The sequence below is a fragment of the Notolepis coatsorum genome, assembly GCF_963971535.1.
Source record: "Notolepis coatsorum genome assembly, chromosome: 20".
NCBI classification, from domain to species: Eukaryota; Metazoa; Chordata; class Actinopteri; order Aulopiformes; family Paralepididae; genus Notolepis; species Notolepis coatsorum.
Window position 1 is genome coordinate 9,320,055 of NC_140184.1, and position 14,963 is coordinate 9,335,017.

The 14,963-nt window shown below is 46.5% G+C and overlaps 1 protein-coding gene across 9 annotated transcripts in view; it reads left to right on the forward strand.

Annotated features, from left to right (window-relative positions):
• herc1 (HECT and RLD domain containing E3 ubiquitin protein ligase family member 1) overlaps positions 1 to 14,963 on the forward strand; it is a 278,250-nt gene that overhangs the window by 20,928 nt on the left and 242,359 nt on the right. For all 9 annotated transcript variants that reach the window (XM_084337465.1, XM_084337470.1, XM_084337466.1 and 6 more), the window contains exon 2: positions 4,997 to 6,126. In XM_084337465.1, coding sequence (XP_084193591.1) covers positions 5,023 to 6,126 — 1,104 coding nt within the window. In that variant the 5' untranslated portion in view covers positions 4,997 to 5,022. The remainder of the gene's footprint in view (positions 1 to 4,996; positions 6,127 to 14,963) is intronic.

Sequence of the window (14,963 nt, forward strand, 5' to 3'; positions counted from 1 at the left end):
TAGTTTTAGTCTTAGTCATGTGTCAAGTGCTGCTTTTACGTTTTCATCATATTTAGTCATTTTCATTTATTTTTCGTTTAGTCAGTTTTAGTCAACTAAATCTGAGCATTTTTGTCTTAGTCAGTTTTTGTCTCAATTTAGTCTTTTTTGTTTTCGTCTAGATTTAGTCGACGAAAACGGATGACATTTTTGTCTATTTTTAGTTAATGGAAAAAAACTTGTCAGAAATGGTCAACATGGAACATATTCTGATTTAAATTGCGTATTTATTTTATAACCTAGGGGAATCTGAGTCGGCGGCACAAGTAATACACAGGAAGGGTGCACTGTCAATCTGTGAATGGAGAAATAACTTAATAAGACAGTCACATTATGCGCCCAGGCTGTCTGCAATACACAGCAACACACAGCAATCCATTCCACAGCAACACACAGCAACACACAGCAACACACAGCAACACACAGCAACACACAGAAACACACAGAAACACACAGCAACACACAGCAACACACAGCAACACACAGCAATACACTGCAATACACAGCAATACACAGCAATACACAGCAATACACAGCAATACACTGCAATACACTGCAATACACAGCAACACACTGCAATACACAGCAACACACTGCAACACACTGCAATACACTAATACACAGCAACACACTGCAATACACAGCAACACACTGTAATACACAGCAACACACTGCAATACACTGCAATACACTGTAATACACAGCAATACACTGTAATACACAGCAACACACTGCAATCCACAGCAATACAAAATAGCTCTTTTCTTTCAAGCCTTACTAAATATGAATTCATGTTCTAAATAATACCTCTTCTGTATAAAAAAAATGCAGCTTTAAAAAATATAGCTTCGTATCTTTTCAATGTAATATAAATTATAACAGTAACCTCACAAAGATACGAATTAATAAAGTAACTAATGGTAGTAACTAGTAACTTAAAGTGTAATATATGTGTTAATGCCACACAACGTTACGTATGCCTTTGTTAATCATAACGTTGATGCAGTAGCGTATGGCATAGTGTTGGCTGTAACGGCATTGAGAATAACAGCAGCACTACTGCACACATTACAACAATTGCGATTCTAATTGATTCTAACATTTTCAAATCGATGCAGTTGAATTGTCACCTTAGGATCTATGCATTTCGATGCATTGTCACACCCTAGGCTACTGTTAATCAATCTGTTGGTCATTGATTTTGTCCGTCTGGCTCAGTCACAGGATGTACGTTAGCTAGGTTTAAGCGTACTTATACTTCGTGAGCCAACCCCGGGCCCTGTGAGCCGTCACGTGGCTAGCGTTAGCATCAGGGGGCTAGCTAGTAGCTAGCAACAGACGGGCTAATCCACCACAAATGGCTCCATGATATACTAGTCCATACAAATTCACTCAGTCATATGGTGCTAATGCATTTTTACATTTACCTGGATTTCCTTGTGGAAGGTCTTCAGATGTCGTTTGAGATTAGTGGTGTTTTTTCCCTTAATTCGATTACCACATTTCTCCCTGGGCTGAGCGGGCTCTCCTTGTGTTTCACTTTTTTCAACAATGTATTCTGTAGCTCCTTCGAGCTCTATATATCTAAAGTATGCCCAGAGGTCTGGTCTTCGTTTTCTTCCAAGCCCACGGGATAATGGATCATTGTTGAGACGACCCTCGGCCTCACCCTGTTGCTGTTGGCCCGCGGCCGCCATTGTCTGACTGAGCTATTTGATAATGCTAGTATGCCACCTACTGGGCTTTCGACCTCTGCTTGTGCTGCTGTGTGAGGGAAAGAATGAACCAAAGCCCACACGCTGCTTTGGCTGCAGTCACAGCTGGAAACGGAAATACTGAAATAATAAATATTCGAAAAGTTATAATTATTTTGTCTAGTCTTGTTTTAGTCAACAATATCAACATGCATGAAGAGAAATTTCGTCCTGGTTTTTGTAAATTACATTTTTGTGTCCTCAGTTGTGGTCAACGTTATTTAATTAACTATTTAGTCACGTTAGCGTCACGTGGTCTTCAATAAGGTCGCTTTCACACAGGGGCTGTTTGGTCCGGACTTTCGGACCAGAATTCGATAGTCCGGTTTTTCGGGTCTGTGTGAATGCGCATCGAACTCGGTCCGCGGACCAAGCAGGCGAACTCTAGTCCGCCTGAAAACGTAGGTCTCGGTTCGGCTTCATCGAACCAAACGCGAACCAAATATAGGAAGTGATTATTATTACCACTGCTCGCAGCACTCACTGCAAAACAAGCACACTGCATCTAATCTATCTATCTATCTATCTATCTATCTATCTATCTATCTATCTATCTATCTATCTATCTATCTATCTATCTATCTATCTATCTATCTATCTATCTATCTATCTATCTATCTATCTATCTATCTATCTATCTATCTATCTATCTATCTATCTATGTCTGTGCATCTTGGGAAGAAGGAAGAAAAAACGCGGCTTATTATTATTACCGAGGCGCGCGGCTTATTATATTATTAAAACAGCTACTTGTGGGCACTCATAAAAACACCGTGGTCTACAAGTTGTTTAGCGAGAGGATGGTGGTAATGTGCTTCAATAGAACAATGGATCAATGCCATGTCAAAACTCGGCTCCGCTGATCTGGAGGGCTCGGCAGTACACACACAGACACACACACGCGCGCGCGCACACAAGGGATCGCAGCCACACACACATTTCCACTGTCCAATAGACAAGCGCCCTTTTCGACCGCGTGACATTGTTCAGAAGGTCTCGGTCCGCCTCACAGATATCTGTGTGAAAGCAGGCAAACCAAATGAAGAATGCAACAATGTTGCAACTTCACCCCCAGAACCGCACAGAGTCCACCAAAACTATATGTGAAAGCGACCTAACGTGACGTCACGTCTCGTTGTCGTCATGAAAAAAACCTTCGTTGACGAAGATCTTTTGTCATAATTTTCGTTGACAAAATTAACACTGCTTGGTAGTTTACTGTTTTTTCTGTTGGTTTGAGTTTTTGCTGTGACATATTTTTTACTTGATCAATGCAACTTTGATCTTTTCCTTTTGTTACAGGTCTTGGTGGGTCAATCAGCCTAGTTCTAGATTGTATGCAACCAGTAACTGGAGTAGCATAAAAAGCTGTGTAATTTGCCAGACTATTTAGTGACTTGTCAAATAGATTTTTACCCGTTGAACAACCTTCTTGACGAAAGGCTAATAGGTTATAGAATGGTTGATTAGATAGATAGTCCTACTGTCGTTGAGGTTACCTCAATATAATTATTCATGCTATATTCTTTAAAGATGACGCAGGCTAGGGCTAGGCTATATTCCATTATCATAATATAACGAGAGGATTTTTCTTCAGTTTCATCCAGTTTGAGATGACAACCATTTTTGTCAGTGGCAATCTGCTAGATAAGAAAGTTAATTATCAATTGGACGTTATGTTCACAGGCTCTTCAAATCACAATCTACATACTGTATATTGTGTGTACATTAAGCTTAGCTCATGGCTATGCCCCCCCCCCCCCTCCCATGAAAAATCAAACAAATAAATCAAATCCTGCTTTCTAATGAATTTTCATAGTAACACTGCACTTCAGACAACCTACAACTGGTGATGGTGTCTAGGTCTTTAAGTGTTAAACAGCTGAGAGCAGTCACTGCTGTTTTTTGTGGTCTTCTTTCATACACACAAAGTATAATTTATGCAAATGCAAATGAGTGCTCAAAACCGTAACACACAAATTATACTTTGGGGGCCCCCCAAAGTATTAACATGCAGCGGGAATCACTGGAGTATATGGGTAGACTATAGTATGAGGTGGGTAGTTCAGATAACATAGAGGTAAGACTTCTGTTCTGTATTATTGACACAACAAGGACTAAATAGGTCCTCGCTAAGATTGGATTTTCAAAGTTCCTCAGTGAGGAAGGTTTTTACTTTCACATTCAAACGTGATTAGTTTCATGCTCGCCGTCTCGCTGTTTGATCACCGGCACGTCGATCACACTTAGGCCTATTCCACTGTGAAATTCAAAACCCCCGTAGCTAAATCATTTTTCTTGTCCATGAACTGTGCAAATTCACCTAAAATCCAGTGTCATGGTGGCCAGGGCTCAGAGAAAAGAAGGCTTCTCTTTTGCATAATTTCTCTCTGGAAGCTGTTAGTTGTGTAGCTCAACATATTGCATAGTTAGTGTTCAAGTTCAAGTTTGTTTTTATTTGTCAGCACAAAATACAGGATACTTTATAATGAAATGCTTGTTTCTTATGAGCCCCTGAGAGTGTGCTACCTACAGTAAAGAGAAAGTACTGACTATACTTATTGTTTAAACAAATGTTTTAATTTATAATTGGGTTAAATTTAAAAAATTTTAAAGGACCTTCATTGGGCATTTCGGAAAAATACGGTAAACAAGTCTGAATTGAATTTGACCAAATGAATTTAATAATAATTAGTTAATTAATTGAGAAAATATATACGTGTTAGTAGCGATGTGTCGGCCGCGAACGAAACGGCTCTTAGAGTCGGCTCTTTGAAGTTAGCGACGGGAGCCGGCTCCTGATTTGGAGCCGATTAGTTATGTCTGGGAGTGCTTGCATTCTTTCATTTATTTGCATTTATCTTAAATTTTTTGGACCTTATGGTGTTCTTGTTCTGTTCTTGACTTATTGTTATGTTTTCTTCTTGACTTGTTTAAAGAAGACCTGTACGGCCCATGGGGACATTAACGTGTGTTGTCGGGCCTTATAAATAAATTTGATTTGATTTGATTTACACACTATTTTACATAATTTTTGGTAATAAATTAATTTAAGCAACAAAAAATCTTGAGCGCCGAAAGAGTCGGCAATTTTTAGTGAGCCGAGCCGGAATTCACTGTCACTACTTGTTAGATGTGCAAAATCACTCCAGTTTCTAGCTCGGTCTCAACGTAACACAGTTTGTATCTTGTCTGTTCGCCAGGACCGATGGCCCCAGAGTGACATGCCATGGCTCTGATGATCCCCCCGGTGAAGCTGAAGTGGCTGGAGCACCTGAACAGCTCCTGGATCACGGAGGACAGCGAGTCCATCGCCACCCGGGAGGGCGTGTCTGTGCTCTACTCCAAGCTGCTGGCCAACAAGGAGGCGGTGCTGCTCCCCCAGCAGGTGCTCTGCCTGAAGGGCCCCCAGCTGCCCGACTTCGAGCGTGAGTCCCTCTCCAGCGATGAGCAGGAGCACTACCTGGATGCGCTGCTCAGCAGCCAGCTGGCGCTGGCCAAGATGGTCTGCTCCGACTCGCCGTTCGCCGCCGCGCTGCGCAAGCGCCTGCTGGTGCTCCAGCGCATCTTCTACGCGCTCTCCAACAAGTACCACGACAAGGGCAAGGTGAAGCAGCAGCAGCACTCCCCCGAGAACACCTCGGGCTCGGCCGACCTGCACTCTGTGAGCGAGCGGCCACGCTCCAGCACCGACGCCCTCATCGAGATGGGCGTCCGCACGGGCCTCAGCCTGCTGTTTGCCCTGCTGCGCCAGAGCTGGATGATGCCGCCGTCGCCGCCCAACCCCGGGGGAGGGGGAGGCGCCGGGGGCAACATCAACCTGTGCAACGACGTCATCCACACGGCCATCGACGTGGTGAGTTCCCTGCCGCCCCTGTCTCTGGCCAACGAGAGCAAGATCCCCCCCATGGGCCTGGACTGTCTCGCCCAGGTCACCACCTTCCTCAAGGGGGTGACCATGCCAAACTCCGGGGCGGACATCCTGGGGCGGCGGCTGGCCTCAGAGCTGCTGCTGGGCCTGGCCGCCCAGAGGGGCTCCCTGCGGTACCTGCTGGAGTGGATGGAGATGGCCCTGGCCGCTTCGGCCGTGGTCAGCACCATGGAAAAGAGCAAGCTGCAGCAGAACCAGGAGGGCCTTATCGGTACCATGGAGAAGAGCAAGCTGCAGCAGAACCAGGAGGGCCTCATCGGTACCATGGAGAAGAGCAAGCTGCAGCAGAACCAGGAGGGCCTCATCGGTACCATGGAGAAGAGCAAGCTGCAGCAGAACCAGGAGGGCCTCATCGGCTATGACTGCTTCATGAACATCCTCATGCAGATGAGACGCTCCCTGGTGAGTTCCCCGGCAGCCCACTGCAAACAGTCTCTATGTAACACTAACCCATCCATCCACACTCACTGCACACACATCCACATGCACACGCACTCACTTTAAACTTTGCATTCCTTAACATTCACTTTAGACACTTTAACACATTAATGGCCGCCATGCGTTGAGTGCCAACAACGAGTAAACTCGTTTTTATGATCGTTATTTATTTTATTAGCTATTGACGTTCATAATTCATCCAGGAAGCCTCCGGGAGCCAGCTGGACCCTGTTTGATATATGCCTCAATACCGCCGCCTGGTGGATTTCTGGCGAGTTACACTCCACTCTAAACCGGAAGTGGCGCTCGGTGCATCAGGGAAAAAGCTCCGCCAGAGATATCTTGTAACGTGGATCAATATACACACCTCGAGTGCATTCGATCGCTTTCGAGACGCAAGAATCAATATGCTTTCGACGTTTATTGCGTCATACAAACGGAAAATGGATCTAGCAGATCGACGTCAAATAATTGGATTTTTTTTTCTCCAGACGCATCGGCCAGAGGTAAGAAGAATCTAACGTTATTTCCAGCTCGATTGTCCATTTATTTCATTGCAATCTGTCCGATCAACGTATGGTGTCTCTGTGGAATAAAATGATTGCTTTCCTCCGCAAAAAATATTGATTAATATGAATGTTTGCGGGTCCAAAATGAATGTTGTCGTTTACATGTTGCAGGCAATGGCATGTATCCCCTCCCTACTTCCAATTTCCCCACGTGGAATGCACCTGATTGGATAAATGTCATGCTGGTGCTCTAGTGCAACATCTAGTGAATGTGATTTACAGCACCTTTAAACCAGTGTTTCTCAACTGGTGGGTCGCGACCCAAAAGTGGGTCGCGGGGCCATTTTGAGTGGGTCACGGATGTGTGTGTAAAAAAAAAATTATTACTTTTTTTTCATTTTTTTTTTTTTTTCACTACCTAACTTTATGAAAGTGGCTTCTCAGCTCTGGTCCAGCTGAAGACAAAGCGGAGGAACAGATTGGACATTGAGCATGACCTCAGAGTTGCTTTGTCTACCATCACCCCAGACTTTGAGACTCTTGTCAGGAGCAAACAACATCCCCAGTTATCCCATTAGTTCCCTGGGATGTTAAGCTAAGAAGTCTGCTAAGAAGGATATATTATTTATTATTATTATTATTATTTTATTTCATTGTGTTTTTAGCCCTTGGTTGCACTTTTGTTGCAACCCCAGTTATCCCATTAGTTCCCCCAAACGTAGGTCTGTTATGTTAAGCTAAGAAATCTGCTAAGAAGCATATTATTTATTATTATTTTATTTCATTGGGTTTTTAGCCCTAGTTGCACTTTTCTTGCAATCCCAGTTATCCCATTAGTTCCCCCAAACTTAGGTCTGTTATGTTAAGCTAAGAAGTCTGCTAAGAAGCATAATTATTTATTATTATTATTTAATTTCATTGGGGTTTTAGCCCTAGTTGCACTTTTGTTGCAACCCCAGTTATCCCATTAGTTCCCCCAAACTTAGGTCTGTTATGTTAAGCTAAGAAATCTGCTAAGAAGCATATATTATTTATTATTCTTTTATTTCATTGGGTTTTTAGCAATAGTTGCACTTTTTTGTGTTTATTTCATGTTTTGAAAGATTGCGTATTACTGCAAATATTTCTTTTTTACATAAATCATAGTGGTTAAAAATGTTGGGTCGCGACTTAATGACTAAGGAAAATGTTGGGTCCCGAGGCTAGACCAGTTGAGAACCACTGCTTTAAACGATGCTGGAGGATATTTTGTGCTAATCTTAGCTTGTCTTGTCCACTTCATTGCCATTTCCAAAACTGACTGACTGACTGCACTCTTCTCTGGGCAACCTGCCAGGTTCCGCTGGGTTCTGGATTTAAATGAGAACAGCGGGTGCAAGTTACTAAGTGAATTACATTTATTTTCAGTGTAGTATGACAATAAATGGAATACATTTAAATGGACAATGATACCTCTACAGTTCTGCCAGTTCTAAAATCAAAAGCACACATTTCCATTCCATGAGTGATACGCGTTTGCCCTATTCACTTTGCCACCATCTTTGTTTTTGACTAATTCACTTCCATGTATTTCAAAACACGAATACTATTGTGAGGAAAAACAATCTGAGGCAGGTGATCATCAACTTGTAATTCACTTATTACAACAGGCAGTCGCTCAGGCGGTAGAGCAGCCCCCTGGTGATCGCAAGGTTCCCAGTTTGATTCCTGCTCCTCCCGGCAGCATGTCAAAGTGTCCTTGAGCAAGACACCTCTAACTGCTCCAGATGAGCTGGTTGGCACCTTGCTTGGTTGCCTCTGCCATCGGTGTGTGAATTAATCTGTGAATGTGAGGAATAAAATTGCAGTTGCTTTGGATAAAATAGTTTAATAAATGTACCATTCACCATTCTGCCTGTTGCAGAGCTCCAGACTAACTTTTTTCACCACCGTCCCAGAACCGTCCCGAAATACAGTTTTAACCGTCTCAAAGTGAATGTAAACCGTCCCAATTTTTTTTGAATATATATAATCTATTAACGTCGATTTGATCATATGGGGACATATTTTGTGCTGATAATGGCACAGAGGGTGAGACCAACTGTGTACCGTACCTTTTGATTATTGTAAGCACAAAGATAATAAGCAGCTATAACTAGAACGTGCTGATAACTGTATACAGTTCCAATAATAATAATAATAATAATGGATCAAATTTATATAGCGCCTTTCATAGAACCCAAGGTCGCTTCACAATCGGGACAAAAAATAGGGCTAGGGAAATAGGGGGAAAAAAGGGGATCAGGGAAGGTAAGGGATAATGGATAATGGACCTAATCTAAGTAAGTATAATGGACCTAATCTAAGTATAGCTACGAGGTCATTGTCGCAAAATAATTGACCGACACTGTTCTAAACGCAGTGAAGGTCAATTATTTTGTGACAATGACCGAGTATAGCTATACATTATCCCGCTTATTACAGGGCTAACTTACTAACAATATACAATTCATTTTACACCATCGACAAGACGAGATCAAATAATAATAATAATTAATAATTCATTTAATTTATATAGCGCTTCTCAATAACCCGAAGTCGCTGACAGTAGTCGGGAGCAGGGGTACAAACAAAGAGGCGAAAGCAAAGAAACAAAACAAAACAACAAAGAAACAAAAACAAAGGAACATGAGACGATGGGGGGAACGGGGGAGACAGCCTGATGGCACAAAAAAAAAAAAAAGACTAGAGACATATCGATCAGGTTGGAGGGGAGGGGGGGGTTTAGGGGTGGGGGGGGTTGAAGGCAAGGGAGAACAGGTGGGTTTTGAGGCGAGCTTTGAAGGTGGAGAGTGTAGGGGAGTCTCTGATGGACTGGGGGAGGGAGTTCCAGAGTCGGGGTGCAGTGCGAGAGAAGGCCCGATCTCCGAAGTTTTTGAGCTTGGATGTCGGGACAGTGAGGGAGGCAGTGGAGGAGGACCGGAGGGAACGGGTTGGGCGGTAGGGGAGAAGGAGATCAGTCAGGTAGGGGGGGGCCAGGCTGTGGAGGGCTTTGAAGGTGAGGAGTAGTGTTTTAAAGTTAATGCGGTGTTTAATCGGGAGCCAGTGGAGGGAGTGGAGGACAGGAGTGATGTGTTCGCGGGACCGGGTGTTAGTGAGGAGGCGGGCGGCTGAATTTTGGACCATTTGCAGTTTATGGAGGGAGCGGGAGGTGATACCAGTGAGGAGGGAGTTGCAGTAGTCCAGGCGGGAGGAGATGAAGGCGTGAATGAGGGATTCAGCAGCGGGGGGGGAGAGGCAGTGACGGATTTTTGCGATGTTGCGGAGGTGAAAGTAGGATGTTTTGACGATGGAGCGGACGTGGGGGTCAAATGAGAGGGTGGGGTCAAGGAGGACACCAAGGTTGCGGACTAGGGGGGAGGGGGTGATGGTGGAGTCGTTGATGGTGAGTGTGATGGGTCCGGATCTGGTGAGGGTGGTTTTGGTGCCAATGATGAGGAGTTCAGTCTTGTCACTGTTCAGTTTGAGGAAGTTGTGGGTCATCCAAGTTTGGAGTTCGGTGATGCATGATTCAATGTGACTGAGGGGTGGGCTGTGGGGGGATTGTGTACTGATGTATATTTGGGTGTCGTCAGCGTAACAGTGGAAGTTGAGGTGGTATTTGCGGATGATGTGACCAAGGGGGAGAATGTAGCAGATGAAGAGCAGGGGGCCAAGGACTGAGCCTTGGGGGACCCCCTGTGTGACTGGGGAGGGGGGGGAGGTGTGGCCGGAGAGGGAGATGAATTGGTGTCTGTCAGTGAGGTAGGAGGAGAACCAGTCAAGTGCTGTGCCCTCAACACCCAGTTGGTGCAGCCTTTGGAGGAGGATGGAGTGACACACTGTGTCAAAGGCTGCACTGAGATCGAGTAGGATCAGGATGTTGAGGGCACCGGAGTCAGCGGAGATGAGGAGGTCGTTGATGACCTTTACCAGTGCAGTTTCGGTGCTGTGAGCGGGACGGAAGCCAGACTGAAGGGGTTCATATAGGGTGTTGGACTGGAGATGGGAGTGGAGTTGGGAGGCAGCAATACGTTCCAGTGTTTTTGAGAAAAAAGGAAGATTGGATATGGGGCGGTAGTTGGAGAGGGTGGATGGGTCGAGAGTGGGTTTTTTGAGGACAGGGGTGACAGCGGCGAGTTTGTAGGGGGAGGGGACGTGGCCTAGGGATAGTGACTGGTTGAAAAGGGCGGTGAGGTGGGGGATGAGAGCAGGGAGGCAGGCTTTGGTGAGAGTAGTGGGTAGGGGGTCAAGGGAGCAGGTAGTGGTCTTGGAGGTAGTCATGAGGTCCATGATGAAGGAGGAGTCAACTGGGGCGAAGGCAGTAAAAGGGGTGGGAGGGATGGAGTCAGGTGGGGGAAAAATGTTGGTGGGGGGGGCGAGGGTGGGGGAATTGGCGATGCGGGCAGTCAGTGAGCTGTTGATTAAAGATACTTTATTATTAAAGAAGAGGAGAAACGAGTTGCAGAGGTCAGGGGAGGAGAGTGAGTTATTGTCCGGGGGTTGTAAGAGTTTCTTGACAGTGGAGAAGAGGGTCCGGGGGTTGCGGTTGCTGCTGTTGATGATGGTGGAGTAGTGGGCAGATTTGGCAGCTTGGAGTGCATCACGGTAGGAGGAGACGTGCTGTTTGTGGAGGTCGGCGTGGATGGTGAGGCGGGTTTTTTTATAGAGGCGTTCGAGTTGACGGCCGGTCTGCTTCATGGAGCGGAGTTCCGGAGTGTACCAGGGGGAGGAGGTGGTGAATGAGACAGTGATGGTTTTCAGGGGTGCCAGTGAGTCAAGGGAGTCAGAGAGAGTAGAGTTGAGGAGGAGGGCATAGTCGTCGGGGTTAGAGGGGGCGGAGTCAGGGGGAAAGGCAGAGGATATGGATTGAGACAGTGTGAGAGGGTCAATGGATTTTATGTTACGGAAAGAGATGGTGCGTTTGATGGAGTGGTGGGGTGGGGGAAGGGGAGCAGAGAAAAGGATGCAGTAGTGGTCAGAGAGTGGGAATGGGATGGGGTGAGGATTGGATATGGGTAGGGAGGCAGAGCAAACAAGGTCAAGTGTGTGGCCTTTGTTGTGGGTGGGGAAGTTGATGTGCTGGGTGAGGCTAAAACAGTCAAGGAGGGAGAGGAAGTCAGGAGTGAGGTTTGAGTTTGGTTGGTCAACATGGATGTTGAGGTCACCGGTAAGTAGGAGGCGGGTGGAGAGAGTGGAGGCTATGGTCAGGAGATCAGAAAGTTCAGTTAAAAAAGAGGGATGAGGCTTTGGAGGGCGGTAGAGGAGTAGTGCAGTGATAGAGTTGGGGAGGGAGAGGGCAAGGTATTCGAAGGATAGCATGGGAGGGAGGTTTAGGTGCAGTTCAGTGATGGATAGGGAGAGTTTGTGAAAAACGGCAAGACCCCCCCCTCGGCCAGAGAGGCGGGGCTTGGCGATGAAGCTGTAATTTGGGGGGGTAGCTTGGTTGAGGGAGTAGAAGTCCAAGGGCTGTTGCCAGGTTTCAGTGAGGAGGAGTAGGTCCAGGTTGTTGTCCAGTAGTAGTTCATAGATCAGAGGTGATTTGTTAGAGAGAGAACGGGTGTTGAGGAGAGCAAGGGAGATGGATGGGGGAGCAGGGAGGAAGGAGCGAAGGTTATCGAGGTTAGCGGTGCGGCGGGTGGGGGTGGCAGGGGGGCGAGAGGTAGTCCAGGAAGAGGGGATGTATGAGCCGTCAGGGAGGTGGAGAGTCCGGTTTCGATTTAGGCGGGGGCCTCTGTGGATGTTGCGACGGCGACAGTGAATGCCAGCGTTTCTGGCAGCAGTGGCAGTGGCAGCGGGGAGGCGGTAGTTGTTGTTGAGCGAGTGAAGATCAGCAGGAGTATATGAGAGGCGGCAGGGGGGTGGGGGGGGGCAGTGAAAAATGGGAGGAGGGGGGGTTGTGAGAATCCAAGGGGAAAACGGTAGGAGAAGCAGGAGTCCAAGTTGGGTGTAGAATAGGAGCAGGAGTGGGTTAAAAGTTGGTAGTAGCTGGAGGGCGGAGAGTTGGAGTAGAATGTTGAGCAGATCACTCCGGGGCTGCAGCTGGACAATGGGAGCACTCCAGAGTTGCAGCTGGATACTGGGAGAGAGAGTGTTGTTGTTTTGAAGCAGCGTGTAGTAGCCGGCTCCAGACCAAGCCCGCGTAGCGGGCCGACCTGACCGCGCCATACCAGCAGCCAAGACCGAGAGGAGAGTGAGGGCAGTAGTATAGTATCGCCGACACTCACCCGAGGAGATGGGGAACCCGCAAACCAGCGCGAGGGAGTGGTGTCGCCCTCGCGGGAAGGGAGTAGTAGGATAGCACGGCCAGGCAGGCAGTGCCAGCAGCGGGTGGCTGGTTTAGCCGACGGCAGACAGCCAGTAGCAGACGCACAGGACCGGTCCGGAGGACAGGTAAGGTTTTGTCTGGGAGAAAAATGTGTAGATCCGGGAGTTTGTTTTCCAGTGGCAAGGTTTGTAGTCCAGTTTGAGATCCAGTGATGGTGGGAACGGTGAGAGTACAGTCGGCAGGTCCAGAGAGCAGGGGGGGAGAGAGGACGTGAAATGTTTGTAGAGAGTCAGGACGGGCGCAGGAGAGGACGGGAGAGACAAGCAGCGTCGACGGTAGAAAACAAAATAACAAATAGAGTACAAGGAATGGACGTGGGGGAAACGGGTAACAGGTAGTGATGTGACGTTTGAAGCGAGGCTCCGGAGCTTGTGTCGAGCAATCCAGCTTTTTTTAAGTGGAGCCTGTATCGAAGCGCGTATCAGGTGACGTACTGATGACGTCCGAAGCCTCGGTCCGGGGGGTACCGCCCCCGAAGCCCCACTCCGCGTCACTGATTCAGGAAATGGCTTCGGGGTTGGTGCGCAACGCGTCTCCAACACGGGATCATCCCTATGTTCCCCGGAACATCCCCGCAACACAAGTGTCGACATAGGAATTCATTACGAGTTTCTTTGCGTTGGAGAATCCCGTGGAGTACTGGGAAAGACAAATAAATGTGTATCCTAATAATCCCAACATATATACAGATGGTAGCGCGAGGCACTGTCAGTCACGATGGACTTCAAGCGTTGTGAAGTGACTGGCGAGTAGCGGTACTGCGAGTTAAACTCACTCCACTTAAAAAGACACACTTTACACGTCATGAAGAGTGAATTCACCTTGGTGTAGCGGTCTGTGCTGTCACCTGTCGCCCGTGTCACGGCAGACCCGGGTTCTAAACTCCCTCGGGGCATCGAAGAAAGTTAAACACAACGCAAAAAAGGTTACATATAAACTTGCTGTAATGTCTAAATTGCTGTGCCTAATCTGATCACATCTGTATGATCCAAATGCAGGATGGCATGTCGATTTTGAGTTGCTTTTTCTGAATAAAAATTAATGAAGCAAGCACTTGTCCCTGCCATCATTCTGTTAGAAAAACACACTATATTAAATTATAGAATGTTGTAGTAACACAAGCACTTTCTCCTCTGTCCCTGCCATCATTCTGTTAGATAAACAGACACATTATTATTTGTTTATTGGCATCATCATCACTCTGCCTGTTCTACATTTATTGTCCACTTGATGGCATAGTAGAGCAAATGTACCATGAAGCTTCGACACATGTGTGGTACAATTGGATGGAAAGCCTCGATGCTTCATGAAGCTTCATCTCGCCATCACTAGTAACAGGGCTGGGATACAGTTTAAACAGGTAAATAGAGATACGGACAGAAGCGGCAGTCACAGGTTAACGCCAGCAATGCTCTGGATCCGAGAAAAAACAAGAAAAACAGCTGAGTGACGCGGGACAGAAAATTGCGACTGCTCTCGCGAAGACGAGACACAGTTGTTCTGTTGCTCCTCGCCGGCAGGTGTGTGGTCTGATTGCACCTTATGTAGTGCAGCTGCAAAGCTTAGCTTTTGTGACTGCGATCAAAATGCTTGATTGTGATTGGTCAATAGCGCTCTGTTGCCCCTAACAGCGGTCATTATTGCGCGTTGCCCATAGCAGCGGTGAATTATCGAGAAATAATTAAGCTGTCAGGGGCAACCGAGCGATATTGACCAATCACAATCAAGCATTTTGGCGAATGTTAAAACGCCATGTAATAATCTAAACTAACTGATGGCGATAGCCTTGGTGAAGAGGTGTGTTTTTAGAGCAGTTTTGAAGGTATCCAGGGTTGGGGCGTTGCGGATAACATTACACTTCTGTGATTTAAATGTGTCCTTACCTTAGACTCAGGGGTTGTATTGTTGGATGCAGTTCCTTGTTGGTCAGTTTGTGTCTGTTCTCC